At 41.4% G+C, this 27,913-nt stretch overlaps 1 protein-coding gene across 1 annotated transcript in view; it reads left to right on the top strand.

Annotated features, from left to right (window-relative positions):
- LOC134676433 (spectrin beta chain, non-erythrocytic 2) overlaps positions 1-27,913 on the top strand; it is a 184,781-nt gene that overhangs the window by 13,658 nt on the left and 143,210 nt on the right. The window contains exons 2-7 of the mRNA XM_063534829.1: positions 10,433-10,558; positions 12,081-12,253; positions 19,879-20,046; positions 26,650-26,766; positions 26,994-27,151; positions 27,696-27,811. Of these exons, the coding sequence (XP_063390899.1) occupies positions 10,492-10,558; positions 12,081-12,253; positions 19,879-20,046; positions 26,650-26,766; positions 26,994-27,151; positions 27,696-27,811 (799 nt within the window). The 5' untranslated portion in view covers positions 10,433-10,491. The remainder of the gene's footprint in view (positions 1-10,432; positions 10,559-12,080; positions 12,254-19,878; positions 20,047-26,649; positions 26,767-26,993; positions 27,152-27,695; positions 27,812-27,913) is intronic.

The following is a 27,913-nucleotide window of genomic DNA, read 5'->3' on the forward strand; positions in this document are numbered from 1 at the left end:
GTAAATTTACTGCCATCTATCGACACACGACTAAAACTCAAAATGAAAACGTATAAAATTATCAAAAAAATGTATACAGGGCGTCCCATATGTTATTTAGCAAAAAATAATCCTTATGATGAAGCCTTTCGATCGGTATGAAAAAGCTACAGGATGTTTTTTTTTTTCGTGTAGCGGGTTCGATTCCCGGTTCAACCATGTAATTATTTAAAAATCTATGAATGCAGTTTAAATTGTTTTTTAAATTAAAATAATGTCTTCTTTCAGCAAAATGTTCTATCTACAATATTCAGGGTACTTACCCTCCATGTGGCATAGCTGTGGGACGCCCTGTATATATGGGTAAATGATTTTATTATTTTTATTTCATTTTGATCCATGTTCATTCACTGATATCTATGTGTTAAAATTTTGAAATATGAAACGGTATCGTCACGCCATCTAGCCGAGCATAGGCCAAGGGCCCAAGCATAGTTTAAGACGGCCCTGTATGCTATATAACCGTTACTAACAGCTGGCATGTATTTTTTGTCCGTCACTGTAAATATAACTGTAACTTCACTCCAACAAGCGATGCAATTAAATCAAATAACATTATACATTTTAACAAACTTAATCCACCTATACATAACATATAAGAAATTAAAGTATTTAAAATTAAGAACCATACACGCATTGCCCTTAATTTTTCATTCGCATTCATGAAGCCTCTACCTGTGCTCACATTTATGTATATTCGACCTTATATCAACTGTTTAAGGTGCAATATCGGGTAACCTAACCGTTACTGGGGCTAACAGCTCTATTCAACCTTATTCTAACTGAGTAAGGTTTATTATCGCCTGCACGGCGCACGCGCATAACGGTGCGCAACGCGATCGCTAATTACGAAGATAAGGGAAGCATAGTTAGCCCATTTTGATCGGACGAACATCGTAATTCACGTACATTAGAAAATCATTAAAATAAATATGTAAATAAAAAAGGTTGTCTGGAAGAGATGGCTCTTAAGCGATAAGACCGCCTGTTGTTACCTCTATTATCTTTGTCTACTGTCCTATGTTACTTACGTTAGTGTACATTTGTGACGTTCTACGGAAAAAGGTCCCTTATGGGGGCTGGCGCTTAAAGTGGCATATATTGGGCATTAGCTTAAAAAAACCTTCAAAACTTCAACATTCATTCAGCAAATAGGCCCCAAGGGCACTTTTACATGTCAACATTGACTTTACATCAAAGATTTACATACAAGCAAAAAATAATAACAATACATCAACAATTTTATAAAATACAACTAACTGCAACTACCAATTCAAACTAACGTATTATAATTACTTAGAGATGTATATCCTCGTGCCGCCCAAGAAAAAAAACGCAAGATCAGCTAAACGCCCAGTGTGCAATATATGAGCCATAATATTGTGAAGTCGTAACTGCCCACGCACTTCAAATATTTTTTTTTTACAAAAAACTCGAGCAGGATTTTTTTAATTTTTTTCTGGGTATATGTGAATAAAAACGAATACAGTAAACTGAATTCCACCTTCGTATCTTTTGTTCATTTAAATGCACATTGGGTTTTTGATTGATGTTATAAGTAATATAATTTTTTTTTTAATCAACTTCAAGGCACGTAATTGCGATAACGTAGCCTCCGACTATTATTATTCGTCTTAAATAGTTAAGTTTGTATAATAAGCAACGTAAGTCAAAAATAATAAGAATTTTTTTTTAGGGTAGGGCCACTATTTTATGTATGTTAACATTCATATTTGACACTGAAATGCTTTAAAACGCGGTCTGAAAAATAGTTAATGAACTTCCTTAACATAAAATTTATTATCCTTCTTATTTATACATAATTTATTGTATGTTTGCTGTATTTCGGTATCACTTTCTTCAAAACTTAATTTTTCACAAAAACTGTAAATATTTGGTTCATCACCAGAAAGTTAGTATTCAGGATAACCAATTTTATTATCTGACAGCAAAAAGTCTTCCAGCTCGTATTCAACAAGTAAATCATTATGCAGACCTGAAAATAAACTATCAAAAAAGAACCTTCAGTTGTAGGTTATATTATGTATTTTTATAACAGTAGCGCCCAGTGTGCAATATGATGAACATAATCTTACAATTAAGAAAAAAAAATATTTATTTGTGCCTTTGTATAAAAATTACAGTATATTTCAATAAAACAAACATTTAGGATAATTTTTATGTCACTCTCTAAACGAAAAAAGTCATGATTTGTTTAATAAATCAAGATTATATACCCATGTGTCGCGAGTGTTTGAATAATTGCGGAAGTACAACACTATCTATGAATATCTGTCAAACATCAGCTGTGAAAATGGTCGCCACTGAACCGACTATTCACGACGTCTAGGTAAATTCCAATTTTGCGCGAAAATTTAAAACTGACATCTGATTAACTTTTATGTACAGCGTATTGCACACTGGGCGTTTAGCTCTGAATTTAATTTCTAAAGTCTGGGCAGTTATGCAGAGTGTCACTTTGTACAATGTATTGCACATTGGGCGGCACGAGGATATGGTCTCTTAATGTCGAATTACAAAAAGCTATAATAATATAAAAATAATACAGACTCTTTATAGGTGGTTGGATCAAGGGTCAGATGCAGAAGGCGGTGATCTTGGACGCGGCGCGGATAGTCCGCCGGTTCCTCTCTCTGTGGCCCTGACCACCGGCAGCTTGGGCCTTGCCCCACTTAAGTTTAGGCACCCTAGGCACCCTAATAGGTTAGGTTTTTATAATGTGTTTATATGTATTTTTTATTGTTTTGTAAGTGTTTTTATCATTCACTTTTATATTCATATTATAAAAACCTACAAAAACACAAAAAAAAAAACGGTCACCCATCCAAGTACTGACCACTCCCGACGTTGCTTAACTTTGGTCAAAAATCACGTTTGTTGTATGGGAGCCCCATTTAAATCTTTATTTTATTCTGTTTTTAGTATTTGTTGTTATAGCGGCAACAGAAATACATCATCTGTGAAAATTTCAACTGTCTAGCTATCACGGTTCGTGAGATACAGCCTGGTGACAGACGGACGGACGGACAGACGGACAGCGAAGTCTTAGTAATAGGGTCCCGTTTTACCCTTTGGGTACGGAACCCTAAAAACATTAGAATGTTACCCTTAATTATTAATTAAGGTAAACGTACTAGTGCTCGACATTCTAATTATAGCATAAAAACTCATACATGCGGTTTAAAGTCGAAAGTACGAACTGATATATATTTATGTAGGTAATAGATAGGGTATTTACTTAAGGCGAGGTACTCCTTATCAGCACAAATACGCGTATATGTTAATGATAACAAGCACTCCGTAGTACACACGGACTCTGACATAATGAGTGTGGAAGAAACGGTTTTTATATTATTTTATATATACATACTTTTATATGACGGCCGGTCTGGCCTAGTGGGTAATTTAGGACTTATTATATCGCCACATTTTCAAGAGGCCTTGCGATGTATCGCTCGGTATTGTAAGCATCACAATAGTTGATATCCTGTATGTTACTTTATACTGATAATAATCACATGTAGTATGCACCTGACTTTATACTTTTTGGTTATTGTATCTATGGTCATGTTTGTTGAGAGAGAACTGTCAGATTTTGGCGGCGCTTCATTGCCCGAGGTTATGTTGGATTTGTTCTTTTGTAATCTTATAATTAATCCTGTATGTCGCTGTAATAAAAGAAATATTACTGGAAGCAGTGGTTTGTGTGCTAAACCCCTTTTACTGAGCATTAAATCTATGGATGATTTCAACTCAGAAAGCGGGATTGTGAATTCAAATGCCCACATAGAAATTGGTTAATTGTTTTCACCTGTATAGAGGTGCTATATTGAACCATCGCACTGGGAGATTTCGGCACAAGATCGGCAGAAGTAGAGGTTTACAGTGAATAAAAAGTGCAAGCCTTTGAAGAGCAGAGGCGAGTCGAACTCGACGCAAGATGAGTTAAAGGCCCGACCACCTGCGGTCATAAACTACAATTTTGTCGGAAGTGTGCAGACCTGCGGTGAATGTGGATGTTCATTCACTGCAAAAATAAGCTACGTCAGCCACCTGAGAGGTCACGATCATCGTTCTCACTAGCCAGTGAATACTCAGTCGCCGAGGCCGAAACCGGCTAGGACAGGATGATCAGAGGTGCGTAGCAATGTATGCTGCTTGGTTTTTAAAAAAAAGTTTGAGTTTGTTTGATTGACAATTGGTTTCATTTGCTTACCATAAAAGGTGTTTTAAATTTGCAATGTGAGCATGTGTGCGTTTGCTATGTATTGATCTAGTTACTAACCCCTGTTTTTTTTGTCATTGTTTGTTTTTGGTCTGAGAGATAACACGTTGGAATACAATGAGAATAGATCTCGACGAAAACGCAAGCAAGCAACCATCAGCTTCATCACAGTGAGATTGGTGAGACACAGAGCCAACATGGTTACGAACGAAGTCAAAAGGGTAAGGATGACATTGTGCAGTATTCAGGTACAATATAGGTGCTCAGTGAAGTTAGTTATTAACACTGAGTTGTATAATGACATAGGTGAATATATACTAGGTATTATTACTATTTTGGATAGTCTAATGACACTAAAAGGTATTTTATTTCTAATGATGTATGAGTATATAATGCCTATATATGGCAAGAGCAGTGCCTGTTTGAAAAGACAAGACTTAAAGAATTCTCATTGAAAATTGACTTAAAGAGTAAGGCCGATAAGTGGGTACAAATAATGTCACAAGTTTTAGTGCAGGGTTTTAGTATGGTTTTGTGCAAAAGTCTGTGACTGACTTAAACAAAAGACTCAACACCAGAGTAAGTTGAATGAACGAATCTAACAGTATATAACATTCAAATTTAAAGAAGCCTTATAAAGTAGGCTGTGTAGAAGTAACTTGGAGTTAATTTTTATTTTACATTTCTTTTCAATTCATTAAACTTTGAAAGTATCCTTAAAATTTGGTTTATTGTTAGGTTTAACACATGGTACATTTATGATTTTATGACGAAGACACAGTGATGACAAGAGAAATAGGTTGGTGATATTAACCATGTGAACCATGATTCATAAACACAACATTTATGGTTGCAGTTTTACAGCCATAGCCGATTGGCTCTAACTATTAAAAAAAAAGGTGTATAAATATATTGGAATTTAATTACTTCCAATAGTTTCAATAATATAGTAGGTGGGGTAATGACGCTAGTATTTGCTACGGTGTACTCGGTGTAGTATACGCTTGTACCTATTAGGAGCCTTTTCTTTCCGGGTGCATGTGACCCCGAGGTTTAGTGTTGCGTTTTTTACCATCCCTGTGGCTGAATATTACTATGGTGAAATGTTGCACGAAGTTTAGGACGAAACATTAGGACCATCAGGTTATTGAATAAATATCTGTTTATATAAATCCAACAAAATAAAACATGATTTAAATGTAATCTTCTCAAAGTTGATAAATTGATGAATATTTATTATTTTATTTTACTAATGTTGAGGATTTTTGATGAAGATAATGATTGATATCCATGACGACATTGACGTCTAATTACAATTTTAGTAACGATGAGTAGGTGTCTAATACAAATACTTTATTTATAACGCTAAGGAAGATCTTAGGTAACAGAGGTCCGATAATGATGATGATGTAGGTATATGACTGAACATGTCTACTAGTTAAGTAAGTGTCGATGTCGGCGACAATGTTTGCTCCATGACTATGACAGGGTCAATAACTGGCCATATCGATGATAAAAACGGAGCTGGATGATTTCGATGACAATGTCGGCGATAAAGCTTGACTGACCACTTTGATGGCGATATATAGATGACGTTTATAGTAAGATTAATTGATGATGGTAATGATTGACTGATTCCATGTGTATAATCAATGATTAAATTGTTGACGAGGACTGAGACTAAAATGATCGTTGCTACTGTCAATAATTATAACATTTGTTTTTATTTTTTTATGTTACAACGCTGGTAACCTGGCTGAATGGATGAAGTTGATAATGAGCGAGGGCTTCGCAGCAAGAGCTGACTGAAGTAAAGAAGGTTAAACTGTTAAGACGGTGCTGCCAGCAGTGGGCAGGGCCCAAGCTGCCGATGGACAGGGCCACAGAGCGAGGAACCGACATACATACGTGCCGTGTCCAAGATTACTGCCTTCTGCATCTGATCCTTGATCCAGCGACCAGCGAGAGTATCTACAGGTGTTGTTTTGGACTCTTAGCTGACAAGATTGCTATTATATTAATATTATGAATCTAGAATATAACCGTTGAGTTTTGGCAGACTGTCTAGTGCAGGCCGTAATGGCAGACTGTCTAGAGCAGGCCATGACTGTTTATTATGTTAGTTTATGCTTTGGCAAAGTTAGGTTCTTGTATATGGGCCTTGTTGTCTGATCCAAATAAATATATATACATATTAGTTTATACTTTGACAAACTGTCCAGCGCAGGCCTTGAAGGCAGACTGTCTGGGGCAGGTCGTGATTGTTTATGATGATTTATACTTAGGCAGACTGTCTAGAACAGGCTTTGATAGTAGCCTGTCTTCTAGAGCAGGCCATAACAAATTAATTAAAATAATTAATTAGGTATGAATGTGCAGACTGTCTAGAGCAAGCTTTGATAACAGCCTGTCTTCTAGAGCAGGCCAAAACAAATTAATTCAAATAATTAATTAGGTATGAATGTGCAGACTGTCTAGAGCAAGCTTTGATAACAGCCTGTCTTCTAGAGCAGGCCAAAACAAATTAATTCAAATAATTAATTAGGTATGAATGTGCAGACTGTCTAGAGCAAGCTTTGATAACAGCCTGTCTTCTAGAGCAGGCCAAAACAAATTAATTCAAATAATTAATTAGGTATGAATGGCAGACTGTCTAGACAACTCAAGTCTAGAGCAGGCCATAACAATTTATACTTTGGAATGATATCTAGAGCAGGCCTTAAGGGCAGACTGTGAATGTTTATGATGAATTATACTTTGTCAAACTATAGAGTAAGCCTAAATGGCAGACTGTGATTGTTTATGATAAATTATACTTTGCCAAACTATTTAGAGCAGGCCTAAATGGCAGACTGATTGTTTTGATGAATTATGTTTTGCAAATCATTTAAAGCAGGTCTTAATACTGTGATTGTTTATGATGAATTATGTTTTGCCAAACTATTTAGAGCAGGCCTAAATGGCAGACTGATTGTTTTGATGAATTATGTTTTGCAAATCATTTAAAGCAGGTCTTAATACTGTGATTGTTTATGATGAATTATGTTTTGCTAAACTATTTAGAGCAGGCCTTATAAGGGTAGACTGTCATTGTTTATGACGTTTTATACTTTGCCATACTGTTTAGAGCAGGCCTTGAGGGCAGATTGTGAATGTTAATGTTGGCTTATACTTTGGCAGATGTCTAGACCAGACCAAGACTGTAAGTTAGTTCATATGTATTGAAAGTTCATTGAAAGAAGGCTATTAATGCTACCAGGTGCTGGTTGTATTAAATTACTGTTTAGTGTTTATATGATCTCAGGTTATAGCATGTGAAGATTGTGAACTGTGAAGACTGATTTCTCAATAAGGTTAATATATGCAACTAGTCATTGGTTGTGTGATTGACTAATAAAAGTCTATAGTCAGAAGTTTACAAAAACTGTTCTTATGAATGTTTGTTTGATATCGATAAAATTGTTATGATATATTGCTGTTGTTATTAATGTACAATTGTTTTTAGTGAGAGGACTCACTATAAATAAAAGGACGGCCGAGTTGTAAGCATCACAATAGTTGATATCCTGTATGTTACTTTATACTGATAATAATCACATGTAGTATGCACCTGACTTTATACTTTTTGGTTATTGTATCTATGGTCATGTTTGTTGAGAGAGAACTGTCAGATTTTGGCGGCGCTTCATTGCCCGAGGTTATGTTGGATTTGTTCTTTTGTAATCTTATAATTAATCCTGTATGTCGCTGTAATAAAAGAAATATTACTGGAAGCAGTGGTTTGTGTGCTAAACCCCTTTTACTGAGCATTAAATCTATGGATGATTTCAGTATACAGTATGGAAAAATAAGTCAGGCCCTGGAGGGAAAGTACCTAATATCCTTAATTTGGCTCATTGTACTTAAAGGAGACATTCCTTTATTTTTGAGCCAACTTTAAGATTTAAAGGTAGTTTCCCTACAGGGCCCGACTTATTATTCCACACAGTGTAAAGTGGAGAGCGATATCTGCGGCATTTCCGGACCGATACGACCTTCAAACCTTCAAGAAAAGAGCGTACTCCCATCTTAAAGGCCGGCAACGCGCTTGCAACTCTTTTGGTGTTGCGGGTGTCCATGGGCGGCGGTAATCGCTTACCACCAGGTGATCCGTCTGCTCGTTTGCCTCCTATTTCATAAAAAAAAATATATATTTTTTTTCGAACGATTCGAAAATATTTTAGATTTTCGTTTGATGACAAAATATTGAAACAGGATGAAATGAAGTTGAAATACCTAAAAAATTGAGCATTGTGCAAACTTAACCAGTTCAATGACCTGCATTAGCCACCATATTTGCTTATTTTGCGTTTGCGCACACCTACCGTCGTCTGAACTGTTGATTGACAGATCTTGAACCTTATCTCAAAGAGCATAAGGCCCACCGATGGTCCGTTCATAATGTTAGCACTTAGGGTTGCCAGATTGGAAGGCGCTATTATCGGGAAACAATATCAATTTTTCGGGATTTTGGGACTTAAGTCGGGAAAAAAATACATTCAAATTAAAGTACTAATTGTAATAAAAACAACGATATTTTACATTATTGGCACTATGTCAGCTCGCTCGCTCGACGACAGTTCGGAACTTGAAATTATTGTTTTATAACCTGAAGCCGTTTTTCGGGACAGTTTACACTTTGTCGGGAATCGGGAACAAATGCTAAAAATCGGGAGAATCCCGCCAAATCCCGACCATCTGGCAACCCTATTAGCACTACAAGTTTGTTTTGAATTGTTTGAGCATCACAAATTATGTTGACTGAGACGCTTGGTTACTCAAACCTGTACATAAACGTAGGTTTATATTCTACAAATATATTAATATATACAATAACACACTCCGTGTTTAACATATTCGATTTTTGGTGCCAAAGATAGAGTGTATAAAGTCATACCGTGAAAAGTCTGCAGCGATTTTTATAGCCCCAGTGATAGCCCACGCAGCGCAAGTGTCATTTTAAACGTCAAACTTCTATGAACTTATGACGTAATAAATAACACTTACACTGCGTGGGCTATCAAATCCGCTGCAGACTTTTCTTGGTGCGACTAAAGAGACGGATTATCAAAGTAAATTATGTAGCCACTGTAAATTTACTGCCATCTTTCGACAGAAGATTGAAACTGTTAGAGCGCGATTTGACTTTGATCCTTATTCTTTCACTGATGTATTAACTTATTGAATATTAATATTAACATTAGATATATTTACTTGCTCCCTGAATGTCACATAGGCCACTATATATCGGAGCGGGCAAGGTATTCACAATATCTTAACAAGCACTCTAACGCCTTGACAATAGAGGCGTGCTCAAATATTTGTGAGCACCTTTGCCACTTCTATATATCTGATGGCTACACGAAAATCGTCTTATTATATCTCACTTTAGACCTAAAACCGCTGAAAGATTCGGTTATTCTGTCAAATCAAAAAGGTACTCGATTTCATGTCGACGTTTGTATTAACAGGTATATCAAGAATCACTCATGAAATCGCTTCATTCTCTAGCTTCTCGATCTGTCCTCTTTAATATTGTTAGCTTATGATGGCACATTACGTGGGCACAACGCAACAATTATGAAGCGTACTAACTGACTATGATTATACCTTGCTGCATGGTAATAAGATCTACATGTGTTCAAAACGTTTTGATTTTACACGCGTGGTCATCGCCACGGTCGCTGGATCGGTGCTTTACCTAACTGTACCACCATCGACGTTCAATGACCAATTATATATCTTATTCCAATGGTTTAAGGTCGAACATGGTCAAATGAGTTGTGGGTCGAAGCTAGTATGCAAAGTCGGCACGGTAAAAACTGTCGGTTATTAGAGCCGATAAAAAGATTTTACCGTGGAAATAACTCTTATGGTAGAATAAGGTGAAAAAAGCTGTTTTTACGATAAGTAGGGTTTATGGTTGGCAGTTACAACAGGTTTAATTATTTTGAAACTACACTATTGTGTCATTCTATGAAAAGATTCGTAATATGTGACCAATTTTCAAAGCTTTTGAGTATACTTAGACTTATCTTAGTTGACAGAAGACTTAGAACTTGGCAAGAAGTATAAAAGAGAGATCTAACTTTTCATTTGACTGTACAGATACGAAACCAAAGATTTAGTTAAGTGTAGTGTAGTGTACAAATGATCGAGGCACTGAGATGCAGCGCCCCCTGAGCAACGTCAGCGTGCAGTCTTACCAGGACTATCAGCCCACCAGGAAATATGGTATGTTACCCACACCTACAGACGTGCAACAAAAACTTTCAAAAGTCCTCTGAATATGACGCTTAGCATCTAGGTCTTCGAGACGCTGCTGTTCAAATTGATTAGCTTTCTTATGAACATTAGAACGCCATTCCGATCTTTGTAATGCAATATGTCCTCCCAGCAGTCAGCCGGTATCCCACAAGCAACGAAGTTGCGTTTGAGAACATCTTTATGTCACAGTTATTGCCCCCCCTGCTTCCGATTTCCACGAGAGAGCTCCGAATAGAATATTGCTTAGGGGTCATCCATTAATTACGTCACACGAATTTCTAGGTTTTTTGACCCCTCCCCCCCTCCTTGTCACACTTGGTCACATTTGGCAAACCCCTCCCCCCTAGTGTGACGTCACATTTTTTCTACGAAATCGCCAAATCGAATTAAGTAAGTACCTAAGTATGGATAGTAATATAATTGTAAAAAAATAAAAGTATTAACAAAATAATTAAACTAAACATTAAAATTAAAACTAAAACTAAACTCTAACAACTAAGTATTATTAATATTTTATCAAAATATTTTTGACGATATAAATATTAGTAATTTTATAACCCAAAACTGCTTAGGAAAGAAAATTAAACGAATAAAAATGATTATCGTTTTAAAAACTTGTTATTTAAATGTACAGCGAATAAAATAATTTAAATAAATTTTCGGTTACTGATGAAGTTAAAGTGACGTCACAAAGTTTGTGTCTCCCCCCTCCCCCATGTCACAATATGTCACCTTTTCTTGACCCCCTCCCTCCCCCTAAACGTGTGATGTAATTAATGGATGACCCCTTAGGGCAGTCTCTTATTCTCCATACGCACGACAACTCCGCAATGAGAATACCTTAATAGCGTCTGGGTATCGTCTTGGGTCGTCCCATTCGTTTTTCGTCAAGTTCTTAAATTAGTCGTATTCTGCTTGGAGGCGACGTTGATACGAAATAGCACTGAAAGCTCGCATGACTGCTGATTCAACCTAACCGGCAGCAAGTTAGTGGAGGTTTCAGCGTCACCATACACCGGCTAAAGGGTCCCACTGATTAACAGGCCGCCGGACGGTATCGGCCTGTCAGTTAGAACAAAAATTTGACAGTTCCGAACATCTGACAGGCCGATACAGTCCGGCGGACTTTTAATCAGTGGGTCCCTTTAGCCTCAAACGCGAAATTAAACAAAGTACGAGCGCTTTTTAAGCAACAACCCCTGCCACCCCTGCGTAGGCACCCGCAGCCTGCCCGAGACACCGGAGCACCCAGTAGATAGGACAGGAGTGTAGGGTTTGCAGTCACGATAGTAGGAGAGACGGGAGATTTTTAGCCAACCCGAATACAAGGCATCGTAAAGTCAGCATGGGATAGATATATACTATACTTGGTGTGTAATAAATACTAGGTGTGTCGATATGTGACTGCATTATGACCCTCCCCTTTTCCCTCCTTTGTACCTGGATAGCCCCACGTATTCAGCTTTATTAACCTGTTATATGTTTCCAGGGCCGCAGTATGAGCCAGGCGGCTACGCGGCCGCCGTCCAGCAGCGCAGCAACATGACGCAGCGAGAGGACGCCCTCAAGTTCGAGCAGGGCCGCATCAAAGCCCTACAAGAGGAACGGCTACACATACAGAAGAAAACATTCACCAAATGGATCAACTCGTTTTTACAAAAGGTAAACAAACTCGGCTTCAGTGAACGCATATATTTAGTATGGAAACCGCCTTTAGGAACATTACCGTTCAAATTCTCGGGCCAAATTAGCACACATACAAAATTACGCCTACATTTAAATAAGACGACGCGTTTACAGAGCCTGTAATCAAAGCTGGTAAACAAAATAATAGTCATCTTTATTACACTAATGGTACATAGCTAAGTGTAGATGAAATGCATATAATGTCAATAACTACCAATCAGCGACATTAATCCGCTAATAACCTTCTTGCTGTACGTACTGGCCGCTGAGAGTTTGCGGTTCACATTTGATTGACTGACTGACTTGGACAGGGATAGGTTTATGCCATACATTGAAGAACCAGTCAAATAATTCACGTATTATAATTTAATGCAGATTAAAAGATAACTAGTTAAAATGTTGTTATGAAATGACAGACTAACTCAACATAAGTAAATATAGATGGTCAAGCAAATCTTGTCAGTAGAAAAAGGCGCGAAATTCAAATTTTGTATGAGACGCTATCCCTTCGCGCCTACATTTTTCAAATTTGCCGCCTTTTTCTACTGACAAGATCTGCTTGACCAAGTATATATCATTGTTGTATAAATGTATTCCGCTATAATAAGTATTTTGTATATTTTATTATAAATTTGTATGGCAGTGCGAAGTCACGTTCAGGTATAGTCTGTCCGTTTTTCTAAGATCAAGTACGCCATTGTAAATGTATGGTAAACTTGATCTTAGAATTCGGACTGGCTATACAGCCTGCAAAATTTACATGGGTACACGAATCGGGTCAAAAATATTTGAATAGGCGGAGTCACAATAAATCCCCACTTTCAGTTCCAATGGAAATATTTTATATGTATATAGCCGGTCAAGCAAGTTTGTCAGTAGAAAAAGGTGCAAAATTAAAATTTTGTATGGGACCCCACCCATTCGCGCGCTTACATTTTCTAAATTTGCCGCTCTTTTATACTGACGGAAATGGCTTGAGAGAGAACCTACATATATGTGACGGTAGAGGGTGGATTCGAATGATCAACATTTTCAGATAATGTGTGTATTTGTTAAATTAATTCAGTGGAAGTGTATCTACATATAGGAGACCGGGTATGATTATCCCACGAGTTATATCTCATGAATAGAACATATTCTAGATATCTTTCCAGGCATCCACTTAATTTCATGTCTCTATAATTGGACAGCTTTTTTCCATAGTTCTCTGCGAATAGCATCTTGTGGGAATCAGAATGGAAAGTAATGTAAAATGATAATATCAAATATGATTATGAATTTGAAAGAATGAGGTAGTTTTTTTACAGCTCCGTCTCATGAAATAAAAAAGGAAAATACAAATCTGTAAGAAAGAATTCATTACCTACTACATTTATAATTATATAGAAAATACCTAAACCAAGTACAAGTTAATAAAATAGTCTACTTCATTTGGCATAACACCATCCCTATTATCCTCGCAATTTAAAAAGTCGTATGTTGTTATGAAAGTCGTATGCAGTTGTTACGTTTTAGCTTAGCACGGTAGTATTGAAAACAAATCGTCATGTTTATTCCAAATTTTACTGAAGTTATCTGTTTACTACAAGTGAAAAGTGATTCCACTATCCTTGGTATGAACTAAAATAACTTCTGCACCACTTCAAGACACATGAAGACATTTTTAATTAAAAAAAAACGTTGTTTTTATAAATCAATTTGGCCATCCGTCACTGACTGTCATCTCGGACGAACTGAAGTTGCGAATCGAATAGTTTGTAAGCACCGCCTACAATCGAATAGTTTACGTTGGGTCATAACTGAGCGGACAGAATACTTCCATGTATATCAGTTCGCTGCTCGGCTTACAGTAAAATGGGGTGAGTAGGGATTGCGAGGGCAGTTGTGTTATGAATGGGGTGAGTAGGGACTACGAGGCCGCCGTCCAGCAGCGCAGCAACATGACGCAGCGGGAGGACGCCCTCAAGTTCGAGCAGGGCCGCATCAAAGCCCTACAAGAGGAACGGCTACACATACAGAAGAAAACATTCACCAAATGGATCAACTCGTTTTTACAAAAGGTAAACAAACTCGGCTTACAGTAAAATGGGGTGAGTAGGGATTGCGAGGGCAGTTGGGTTATGAATGGGGTGAGTAGGGGTTACGCGGCCGCCGTCCAGCAGCGCAGCAACATGACCCAGCGGGAGGACGCGCTCAAGTTCGAGCAGGGCCGCATCAAAGCCCTACAGGAGGAACGGCTACACATACAGAAGAAAACATTCACCAAATGGATCAACTCGTTTTTACAAAAGGTAAACAAACTCGGCTTACAGTAAAATAGGGTGAGTAGGGATTGCGAGGGCAGTTGGGTTATGAATGGGGTGAGTAGGGACTACGCGGCCGCCGTCCAGCAGCGCGGCAACATGACCCAGCGGGAGGACGCGCTCAAGTTCGAGCAGGGCCGCATCAAAGCCCTACAGGAGAAACGGCTACACATACAGAAGAAAACATTCACCAAATGGATCAACTCGTTTTTACAAAAGGTAAACAAACTTGGCTTACGTACCGTAAAATGGGGTGATGGGTTATGAATGGGGTGAGGAGGGATGACACAGGGGTGAGTTAGTTTTTACAGGCTAGTGCTACGTAAATTATATGTTTTACTTAATAACAAATCAAGCTATTACAATGTTCATAATCCCAAAGTGTGGATCCAGCAATTTTCAAAACTCAACTTTAGTAGGAAATCCCTCGTCATCCCAACTACGGGGTGAGCTGGGATTTCTAAACTATTTCGTGGTTATCTCTAAAGTTATGAAATGAAACAACGATTTATCATTGACAAACATCCGGAACACTTTTTTTGTATATAAATCAATGTGCCACATATAAAAATACTTTTATCCAGGTTTGAACTTCGATTTCGTCCCTACTCACCCCATTTTACGGTAGTTTTTAAAGTGGCATGACTGAAAAAATGTGCTAAGGTAAAGAAGGTTATACAGTAAAGGATGACTCACGCCTGACCGGGCCGGAGCTCCCGGCGCTTCGTTTTCTATGGAAAGCACCACGTGATCACCGATTATCCGTTACAGAAACATGTCGGTCGCCTCGGCCCGGGCACGGCCCGGTCTAGCTAATGCCCAATATATGACACCTTGCTGTCACCTCTATTGACGATGACTTAAGTTTCAAGATGACATGTACTGGGACCGCGTCGAGCACCAGTACGTTTACCTTAACAGCCAAATGTTTTTTCGCGATTTCGGAGTTGGTCAAATAGTAAAAGTTGCTCAGTATAATCCCAAAACCTACCTGGCAACTGGAATGCAGTTATTTTTTAGCCACCGTGTATAAGCTAGAATGACGTTTAACATTTATAATTTTTTGGCATGGCACTGAAAACTCCTCTGATCTGTGTATTACACACAAACATAGCCAACTATTAATATTCTTATCGGCGGAAGAGATAACGTTCTGCTAAACTGTATTAGGTATATGTATATTATGTATGTGTAGGTACATATATAATATACATTACATATATTACATATTATTATACCTAAGGGCCCCCCCCCCACATCTGGCGTCTTTCGAGCGTCGGAAAAGCTATGGAAAATGACGTCGCTGCGCAGTTGCGTCGACGCTGCGTCGACGTTGCGTCGACGTCGGCCATAGAATTGTAGACGACGACGCTCGAAAGACGCCAGATGTAGGGGGGCCCTAATACATACAAGCGCATTATAAGAAATTAGGCATAGGCATTTTATGTGGGAATGGGCGTATTAGGGTTGCGTACGAGTATAGTAGGAAATCCCAGCTCACCCCGTTGTTGGGGTGACGAGGGATTTCCTACTAAGGTGAGTTTTGAAAATTGTTGGATCGACTTTAGGATTATGAACATTATAATCGCTTGATTTGTTATTAGAATATATAATTTACGTAGCCTGTAAAAACGAACTCACCCCTCTGTCATCCCTCCTCACCCCATTCATAACCCAACTGCTCTCGTAATCCCTACTCACCCCATTTTACGGTAATATAGCAATAACATCACTGTCGCCGGCATTACTCAACCCTTATCTCAGAATGTACGATATTCTAATCTAAATAATTATTGCAAGCTATCTACAGGGTGTGTCTGACCATGGGGCTTTAAATTCTGGACTCGATTCTACTCGCTAAACTGAGCTACTTTTATTATGGCACCAACCCCGAAATCCAGAAAAAAAATTTTACTTTTTCATACATTTTGGCTGATCAGATGTCGACGTTTTCTATGGAAAAGCCAAAAAAATTTCTCCGATTTTTAATCTCTCAAATTTTAGGGTTGGTCCCATACTAAAAGTAGCTCAGTTTAGCGAGTAAAATCAAGCCCTGGATTTAAAGCCCCATGGTCAGACACACCATGTATATCTACCTAGCTATCTAGTTTCGACGTGACCTGACCTTATGCGGTTGTAGAGATGACTTCATCGCCTCTGCATACATTTAATCACTAAGTTATTTATAGTATTATTATTTCATAATTCTACATTAGTTAACTACGTACAGGGCCGTCTTTAACTACGCTGGGGCCCCTGGGCACATAAGAATTTGGGGCCCTTTTGGAAACTAACTATGATCTTCTATTTATTATGGGTAATCAAATATACTGATACCGAAGATATCCCGGACATCAGTCTGTACGAGATTAGGATGGCCCTGAAGCAGCTTAAGAACAACAAGGCGCCGGGCAAAGACGGAATCACTTCAGAGCTTCTGAGAGCGGGTGGAACACCGGTACTTAAAGTCCTCCAGAAGCTCTTTAATTCCGTCTTGTGCGAGGGCAAAACGCCTGAAACATGGAATAGAGGCGAGGTGGTGCTGTTTTTCAAAAAAGGTGATAACAGCCTATTGAAGAACTACAGACCCATCACGCTTCTGAGCCATGTTTATAAGCTGTTTTCAAGGGTCATCACGAACCGTCTCGAACACAGACTTGATGACTTCCAGCCTCCCGAACAAGCCGGGTTTCGAAAAGGCTATAGTACCATAGACCACATCCATACGCTGCGGCAAGTTATACAGAAGACCGAAGAGTATAACTTACCATTATGCTTAGCGTTTGTGGACTATGAGAAAGCCTTCGATTCGGTGGAAACATGGGCGGTGCTTGAGTCTCTTCAGCGATGCCATATTGACTATCGATACATCGAAGTGTTGAAGTATTTGTATAGTAACGCCACCATGTCGATCCGAGTACAGGAGCAGAGCACGAAGGCGATTCCATTGCAAAGAGGCGTAAGGCAGGGAGACGTTATCTCTCCGAAACTGTTTACTGCCGTAATGGAAGACACCTTCAAGCTCCTGGAATGGCAAGGACTTGGCATCAACATCAACGGCGAATACATCACTCACCTTCGGTTTGCCGACGATGTCGTAGTCATGGCAAAGTCGATGGAGGAACTCAGCATGATGCTCGATGACCTCAACCGAGTTTCACAACGGGTGGGCTTGAAAATGAACATGGACAAGACGAAACTTATGTCAAATGCCAATGTTGTGCCCATCCCAGTCTCTGTTGGGAACTCCGTACTCGAAGTTGTTGACTCGTACATCTACCTAGGACAAGTAGTCCAATTAGGTAGGTCCAACTTCGAGAAGGAGGTCAACCGCCGAATCCAACTCGGTTGGGCAGCGTTCGGGAAACTACGTAATGTCTTTTCGTCCGACATACCTCAGTGCCTCAAGACGAAAGTCTTTAATCAATGTGTGTTACCAGCGATGACTTACGGCTCCGAAACGTGGTCTTTCACTATCGGCCTCATCTCAAAATTCAAAGTCGCTCAACGAGCTATGGAGAGGGCTATGCTCGGAGTTTCTCTGCGTGATCGAATCAGAAATGAGGAGATCCGTAGACGAACTAAAGTCACCGACATAGCTCACCGGATTAGCAAGCTGAAGTGGCAATGGGCAGGCCACATTGCGCGCAGAGAAGATAGCCGATGGGGTCGAAAAGTGCTCGAGTGGAGACCACGGACTAGCAAACGCAGCGTAGGACGTCCACCCACAAGATGGACGGACGACCTTGTTAAAGCCGCCGGAAGACGCTGGATGCGGGTGGCTTCCAACCGGTACGAATGGAGGTCCAAGGGGGAGGCCTATGTTCAGCAGTGGACGTCTTATGGCTGAGATGATGATGATGAAATATACTGTTACTGTCTGTCCTCCCGGGCCCTCTGAGGATGGGGCCCCTGGGCACGGGCCCCGTGTGCCCTTATGGTAAAGTTGGTACTGGTTACGTAAGTTTTGTAAATAAGTAAAATGGTATCGTCTTGGGTCGTCCCATTCGTTTTTCGTCAAGTTCTTAAATTAGTCCTATTCTGCTTTCGTCATGCACCCATTCTACATTCATCACAATCGTCGGTGGCTTTCAATGTAGAATGAGTGACGAAAGCAGAATAGGACTAATATAAGAACTTGACGAAAAACGAATGGGACGACCCAAGACGATACGAGACAGTTGTTAAAATTGTCATACAGTTTCGGAACTACCTACACGTTAATTAATTTGACAGATTTTAAAAATTACTGTATCATAATCCCTTTAGGAACAGAAAGATGAATTCCTAAAACGTTGAAATCCCAAAATGCTTACTTTCCCAGAAAGTTGAATTTTTCTAGTCTCGCAAAATCATCTAAAGTGGTTGAAACTGGTAACTGCTTGGAATTCGAGACAATACCAGAAAATTCGAGCCAAAAACCTCACCAAATATCGCCAAGGGGGAGAGGGGATCAAAAAGTAGCCGAAAACACCTCGCGTGATTTGTGCACAACCCCGTAGTAATAGGGTCCCGTTTTTACCATTTGGGGGAACTCTAAAAACTACTTACTTGGTTGGTGCGATGACCTAAAATGAGTCTTGCCTTGCCCTCCAACACAAGAGCAGGCCACTTTGATCGGTCCAGAGCGGTATCCTTCGGGGAGTGTGCCCAAGAGCTACACGAGCTCATTCCACCGTCCCCATTCTTCCATCGGACTTTTAGACGCACGGCCGGTTTCCATCCTTACATGGTAGATATTCCACCAATTCGCACGAAGCGCTTTGCTTCTACTTTCCTTATGCGCACTGCCAAGGAATGGAATTCCTTGCCGGCGTCTATATTTCCGTGTTCTTATAACCCAAGAGTGAACAGGCACCTTCTGGGCGAGCTCGCTCCATCGTAGGCCACGTCTACGCCTCGGCTAGTCGGTGGCCATGAGTAAGCCCATTAATAATAAAAAAAAAATCCTGCCAGCTTTCGCCGACTCCGAGCTCACGAAGATCTGCCTCCACACTATCTGCCCAACGGTATTTACGCGACTTTAGCGGCGGCGGGAGCGATAACCATAAGGTTGGAGCGAAAGGTCCGGTCGCTGTGTCACGCTCCAACCTATGGTTATCGCTCCCGCCGTCGCCAGTCGCTCGATGTCGTGGCCGAGACGTTAGGACGGCGTCCAGTTGGTCGACCCAAGTAGGCCCTTTTGGCTGCCCGATCTTGGCGATCTTCACCCATCCTTTCGAGGTGAGGTGAGAGGTTTTGAGGTGAGATGCTGAGGTGACGTGAGGAGGAAAAACTAACAAATGTTTATTCTTCCAGGCCCGCATGGAGGTGGAGGACCTGTTCACGGACCTGGCGGACGGCAGGCGGCTCCTCAAGCTGCTCGAGATCATCAGCGGCGAGCGCCTCCCCCGCCCCAACTCGGGCCGCATGAGGGTGCACAAGATAGAGAACGTCAACAAGAGCCTCAGCTTCCTGCACACTAAGGTGAGTCTCCGGTGACCACCAGGCTGGAGCAGCTGGGGGTCACCAGCGAACGCCTCCTCCGCCCCAATTCGGGCCGCATGAGGGTGCACAAGAATGAGAACGTCAACAAGAGCCTCAGTTTCCTGCACACTAAGGTGAGCTGTTCAGGACCTGGTGAACCAAGAGACGTTACTTACTTACTGCTGTGGCGCAACGACCCAAAGCGGATCTTGGCCTCTGACACCAAAGACCGCCATGCTACTCTGTCTAAAGCCGTTTCTGTCCAGTCGACGGCGCCGAGTTCGCTAAGGTCTTTCTGCACTTCGTCTCTCCAGCTATACCTAGGGCGTCCAGACGGCCTTCGGCCACTTGGGGGCCAAACTCGCCTCCTACCCTCCTGGTAGCAAGCGGTTCTGGTCCCTGTCGAAAGCGGTCGAATCCAACTTCTGCCGACCCACATTGCCACCTCTGCAGAAACCTGATGGGACACTGGCCCACTCCGCGACAGAGAAAGCTAACTTGTTTGCTTCTCTGTTTGCGAGCAATTCACGTCTAGATGCAGGCTCAAAACTTCCACCTACGCTACCTCATTGCAGTTCCTCTATGCAGAGAATTGCTATACATCAAAAAGAGGTACGCCGAGCTCTGCTGAATCTTGACGTGAATAAGGCCAATGGACCAGACGGTATACCTGCACGTGTACTAAAGCAGTGTGCGCCTGAGTTGTCTCCTGTACTGACACGCCTGTACCGCCTCTCTCTCCAAACAAGAACGGTGCCGAAATCCTGGAAGCTTGCAAACGTGCAGCCAGTACCCAAGAAGGGTAGTCGTGCTGATCCCTGCAATTACCGACCAATCGCCATTACCTCCATGCTCTGTAAAGTCATGGAAAGGGTACTTAACGGCAAACTGCTGGCATACCTCGAAGCAAATGATCTGCTCAGTGACCGTCAATATGGCTTTCGCCGAGGTCGGTCTACTGGGGATCTTCTAGCGTATGTCACGCACTGCTGCGGCGAGGCCATCGAGAGGAACGGTGAAGCGCTTGCTGTTTCACTGGACATCTCGAAGGCCTTTGACAGGGTTTGGCACGCAAGTCTCCTTAGCAAGCTTCCTGCTTACGGCATCCCTGCTGATTTTTGTAGCTGGCTATCTGATTTCTTGAGTGAACGGTCGATCAGAGTAGTTATTGATGGCTGCTCTTCGGACCTCATGGCCATTGACGCCGGTGTTCCTCAGGGGTCTGTTCTCTCCGCAACCCTTTTCCTGCTCCACATTAACGACATGCTGCAACCCAGCATTGTAGGTTATGCAGATGACAGTACGGTTGTTGAGAGATATTTGGCTAGTGCAGGGGACAGCAGGGAGGATATACGTTCACAGAGAGAGGCCATGGTTGAGCGAATGAACTTGACCCTTAGTCTCGTTTCCCAGTGGGGTGATGACAATCTGGTCACGTTCAATGCCTCCAAAACGCAGGCGTGTCTATTTTCCGCAAAACGGAGTCCATTCGACCTGACTCCTTCTTTCCGGGGTGCATCTGTACCTATTACCGACAGCCTGGAACTCCTCGGCATGGAGCTGAGTTCAGTCCTCGGCTTCGGCAGCTTCATTGAGTCTAAAGCACAAACTGCGGCCAGAAAGCTGGGCGTCCTAAATAAGGTGAAGCGATACTTCACACCTGGACAGCTTCTAACACTTTACAAAGCTCAAGTCCGGTCGTGTATGGAGTATTGCAGCCACCTGTGGGATGGCTCAGCTAAATACCAACTCGCCGCTTTGGACTCAGTGGAGCGCAGAGCCAGGAGGATGATTGGCGACAAGAAGCTAACGGCTAAGCTTCAGACTTTGGCCCATCGGCGGAAAGTCGCCAGCCTGTCGGTATTCTACAGGTTGCACTTCGGGGAGTGTGCCCAAGAGCTACACGAGCTCATTCCACCGTCCCCATTTTACCATCGGACTTTTAGACGCACGGCCGGTTTCCATCCTTACTTGGTAGATATTCCGCCAATTCGCACGAAGCGCTTTGCTTCTACTTTCCTTATGCGCACTGCCAAGGAGTGGAATTCCTTGCCGGCGTCTATATTTCCGTGCTCTTATAACCCGGCAACCTTCAAATCAAGAGTGAACAGGCACCTTCTGGGCGAGCTCGCTCCATCGTAGGCCACGTCTACGCCTCGGCTAGTCTGTGGCCATGAGTAAACCCATGCATAATAAAAAAAAAAAAAAAACTTGGTACTCCAGAGTACGCCCTCCAGACTGCACGATCTTCCCCCATCCGGACTACGTGCCCGAGCCATCGGAGTCTAAGTAGCGGCTCATCAATAACATCATTCCGAAAATCATTGAAGAATCGAAAGCCAGGAGACGTTAGTTCCTTAATTAAACACAGATGTAGCCACACGGGTCTCTATTGTTTCCCAAGTTTTAAGTAACAATGTATTGTTTGTCCGCATTTTTGTTAGTCATAATTTGGTTATTCTCAGAAACGCGTAACTTTTCAGGATTGCCATAAAACAAACCTAGAATTAGACTAAGAAAAGTCTGCAGCGATTTTGATAGCCCACGCAGTGCAAGTGACACGTAATTATTTCATAGAAGTTTGACGTTTAAAATAACATTTGCACTGCGTGGGCTATCAAAATCGCTGCAGACTTTTCTTGGTCTAACTCTAACCTAACCTATCTATCCCACCAAAAACATTCTGTAAAAAACTAGCCAATTCTCGATGGAGCTGCTTGTTTATCTCTAAAAAGTAATGAAATCTAGACAAAGTCGTGCCAAGTCTAAGGTTCCTTACTGCGATTTCTTTATTATTATAGTTAATGTTGTGTGACTTGGCCGTTGAAGGGTACACAAGGGTACAAAACCAGGTGCTCCATGACACCATTGCACCAATCTGTCGCCAGAACCGCTACCCATTGACGATGGAAAATTGCCACTTGGAAAACGTTGATTCAATAACCAGTCAATTGTAGGCTTGATAAAGCTGCGTATTTCAATAATACTTATGTATGGGCGAGCCTGAAACAAACACTTCTTTTTGGTGCAATGGCAGATTGGTGCAATGGTGTCATGGAGCACCTGGTTTTATACCCTTGTGTACCCTTCAACGGCCAAGTCACACAACATTAACTATAATAATAAAGAAATCGCAGTAAGGAACCTTAGACTTGGCACGACTTTGTCTAGATTTCATTACTTTTTAGAGATAAACAAGCAGCTCCATCGAGACTTGGCTAGTTTTTTACAGAATCTTTTTGGTGGGATTTCACTTCTTTTTGTAGAAACGTGGGCATATTGATTTATTTTATTAGATTTTCTTATTTAACACATTTTTTTTCTTTTTAGGAGTAGTTTTTTTATTATTACAAATCTTTCTTTTCTTTTTTTCCGGTTCTGATTCTTGTACAGTAGCAACAGTTTTTCGTATTGCCCATTCATTAAATCTAATAATTAAATAATAATCAGTAAATAGAGTACAAAAAGAGATTGTAGGCAGTCCTTCTTTTCGGGTACTCATACCCATACTATGTATACACATATCATAACTAAACATATCTTCATTCATACTCACATCGTACATCGTAGTGTACCTTTACTTTACTTTACCTACTATTTGCAGGAACTGCAACAGTAACTTTGTAATATCATATATTTATATGGGATTACAAACTTACTTATGCAGTTCTTAGATCTTTAAAACGTGACTGATATTGCAATATTTTTAGGTTTTCCCTTTATGTGGCCATTAAACCCTAACTCTGTACCAAATTTCAGCTCTCTGAGTTTATGGGAAGTACTAGTTCTATTCTGATGATCATGAGTGAGTTTCATAAATGCGAAACTTTGCTTTCGCTTAACTTCGGAACTAAATGACCTACAGACTTGAAATTTTGGATTTTAAGTATGTGATTATAGCTTACTGGATGACCAAAATTTCTGCGTTCTGGTCTTATCCAGAGGTTCTCAAATAGGGGCCTGAAAATGCGGCGAAATGGTTCCAGTAAAGGATGGTACGGCAGTGTTTGCTTCGCGCTCGACTTGGCGGGGGCACTGCCGTGCCCCCCGATAGGATAACCTTACGAAAATCCTGAACAGTTAACGGTCTCAGAATTATGACTAATGATGATCTGACAATCATAATACATTATGACTTTCAATAATTGACGACCGGTCTGGCCTAGTGGGTAGTGACCCTGCCTGCGAAGCCGATGGTCCTGGGTTCGAATCCCAGTAAGGGCATTTATTTGTATGATGATACAGATATTTGTTCCTGAGTCATGGGTGTTTTCTATGTATTTAAGTATTTGTATATTACGTTGTCTGAGTACCCACAACACAAGCCTTCTTGAGCTTAATACTGTGGGACTTCGTCAATCTGTGTAAGAATGTCCTATAATATTTAATATTTGTTTATATTTAATAATTACGTCAAACAAAGGGATCCGTGTAGCCACATATACGCTATGATTCAAACGGACAGCGAATGATTTGTGACGTTATCTATGAAAAGGGACCTTATTGTCGAAGGCGCTTACGCCATTATTATCAATCATCATCATCATCTCAGCCATAAGACGTCCACTGCTGCATGAACATAGGCCTCCCCCTTGGACCTCCATTCGTACCGGTTGGAAGCGACCCGCATCCAGCGTCTTCCGGCGGCCTTAACAAGGTCGTCAGTCCATCTTGTGGGTGGACATCCTACGCTGCGCTTGCTAGTCCGTGGTCTCCACCCGAGCACTTTTCGACCCCATCGGCCATCTTCTCTGCGCGCAATGTGGCCTGCCCATTGCCACTTCAGCTTGCTAATCCGGTGGGCTATGTCGGTGACTTTAGTTCGTTTACGGATCTCCTCATTTCTGATTCGATCACGCAGATCGGTATTATCAATGCTCCGATGTAAATACAATGCCGCGGGACGCTGTGCGGCGTAAGCGCCATCGACAATAAGGTCCCTTTTCATAGATAATGACCTATTTTACTTACTAATCTTGTACTAATTAGTCCGCTTGTCTTATGACGTTCAGTCGATCATCGGCGGTCGCTATCTCGTTATCAGCGACCTTGCGTTGCGCAACGCATTCCTCGATAATTATAATTAACTTATCTTATGTATTTGTTACCTTACTGTTAATAGCGTAAGACAGGTAGGGAGAGGATAAGCTGAGAGGGTGTTTAGATTTAGAATAACGGGGTCCCTTTGTTTCCCATAAAGTTTTAAGTCATAATGTATTGTTTGTCAAATTATCGTTAGTCATAAAAGTCACGATTTCGGGGTTGGTCCCATTGTAAAAGTTGCTCAGTATAATCCCGAAACCTCCCTGGCAACGGGAATGCAGTTATTTTTTAGCCACCCTGTATGGGAATCTCGGAATTTTATAACAAAAGTTAAAAGAAAAAAAAACATAACTCGAAAACTACGATAATCACCTAACATACATGGCGTATATTCTGATAGCTCACAACGTGAGGAATCTAAAAAAAATTTTTGGACGCCAATGTTTGGACCAACCTGTACATATTAGTTCTTTAACTACCTCCCTATAGAGATTACTAGAAAACTTATTAGAAGAAAAGCTTTATCTGACTTTGCACATATACATAAATATCAGCTGAAGCTGGGTATGACCGATTGACGACCTTGATTTTAGTCAGTACAGTTACTGTGACACCATGCGTCATTATTATCACGAAACGCTACTATTGTATTATGTTCACGGGCTATTTAGTGCAGACAGCTGTACAAACACAATATACTGTAGTAGAGGAAACCCTACTGTTGTTGTTGTTAGGCTTCCAGGAATGTGGCAAGTGTGAGTCGGGTTTTATTGTACGGCTCCTACTAAACACTATGTTGTGAAGGTATTTAAAAACCGGGCGAGTCGGACTCGCGCACGAAGGGTTCCGTATCATAATGCAAAAAAAGGCAAAAAAAACGGTCACCCATCCAAGTACTGACCCCGCCCGACGTTGCTTAACTTCGGTCAAAAATCACGTTTGTTGTATTGGAGCCCCACTTAAATCTTTATTTTATTCTGTTTTTAGTATTTGTTGTTATAGCGGCAACAGAAATACATCATCTGTGAAAATTTCAACTGTCTAGCTATCACGGTTCGTGAGATACAGCCTGGTGACAGACGGACGGACGGACGGACGGACGGACAGCAGAGTCTTAGTAATAGGGTCCCGTTTTACCCATTGGGTACGGAACCGTAAAAATGATTTATGGGACTGAGGACTTAAAGGAAAAATGACGGTTTATAAAAATGTCCACTCGGATAATTTCCTCCCTGTATAATTTTGACTAGATATTTGTTTGTCGAAGTATAAAAATGTCCCTTTTTTATTGTTTCAATATATATTTGGTGGAAAATATAATCGACAAAGTATAAAAATGACCACTTTTAAGATGCCGCGGCGATATCACTATGCTTGTTTTGTCCATAGTAGATAGTCCCTATAAGAAACCCGATCGAAAGAAAATTGATCGAATAAGCAAGTGTGATAGAGAGGCAGAAACCGAATTCGACTGTCGTGTTTCACGGTAGGCCCTCTACGCAGAGTTTTGCGTAATATTCCCTATTATGTTAGTAAACATTGTGACCTTGACCTCCACAGGTGCGGTTGGAGTCGATCGGCGCCGAGGACATCGTGGACGGCAACCCGCGCCTCATCCTCGGCCTGGTGTGGACCATCATCCTGCGCTTCCAGATACAGGAGATCGAGATCGATGTGGTGAGTCTAAAGTCTTGGAACTACGACGAACTCGAACTTATCGAACTGATCGAACTTATCGTTTAATTTATTGGTTTCTCATTATGTATAGTTTATAGGTACTTGTAGCAACGCGACGAAATCGCAGAGTGAGCCACGCCTGACGATACTCGTTCATGACTCAAAGAGGCAATAGAGATATGCAATATTTTAAAAAATAGAGGATAATACTTTAAATCTATGTACAGGACGAAGAAAATGAATCCTCCGAAAAGAAGTCAGCCAAGGACGCCCTGCTGCTGTGGTGTCAACGCAAGACGAGCGGCTACCACGGAGTCCACATCCACAACTTCTCGGATTCATGGCGCTCTGGGCTTGGATTCAATGCCCTCATACATGCACACAGGTGACCATGACACTGTCGACCTTGACCTTTACACTAGCGGTTACCATGGAGTCCACATCCACAACTTCTTGGTGCTGTGGGCTCGAGTTCAACGCCCTCATACACGCGCACAGGTGACCTTGACACTGTCGACCGTGACCTTTAGACTAGCGGCTACCACGGTGTCCACATCCACAAATTCTCGGACTCTTGGCGCTCTGGGCTCAAGTTCAACGCCCTTATTTATACACGCGCACAGGTGACCTTGACACTGTCGACCTTGACCTTTAGACTAGCGGCTACCACGGAGTCCACATTCACAACTTCTCGGACTCTTGGCGCTCTGGGCTCAAGTTCAACGCCCTTATTTATACACGCGCACAGGTTGCCTTGACACTGTCGACCTTGACCTTTAGACTAGCGGCTACCACGGTGTACACATCCACAACTTCTCGGACTCTTTGCGCTCTGGGCTCGGAACCAAAAGGACCCCCCAGCCAATAGTACCATCTTTACTTAGTTTTACTAAATCGGACAGTGTAATTTATTTATATTTATCTTGTAGGCCGGACCTGTTCCGCTGGGCGGACCTCCCAGTGCAGGACCACGTGGAGACCCTCAACCACGCCTTCGAGGTCGCGCACAAGAACCTCGGCATCCCCAAGCTGCTCGACGCTGAGGGTAAGTCATACGCGTCTTACGTAAGCGAACAACTCGCGAAAGCGACGCGGCGCGGCGCGGCGGGCCCAAGGCGTTCGCGTTCGCAACGAGATCGTCCACGTA

This window comes from Cydia fagiglandana, chromosome 24 (assembly GCF_963556715.1).
Source record: "Cydia fagiglandana chromosome 24, ilCydFagi1.1, whole genome shotgun sequence".
NCBI classification, from domain to species: Eukaryota; Metazoa; Arthropoda; class Insecta; order Lepidoptera; family Tortricidae; genus Cydia; species Cydia fagiglandana.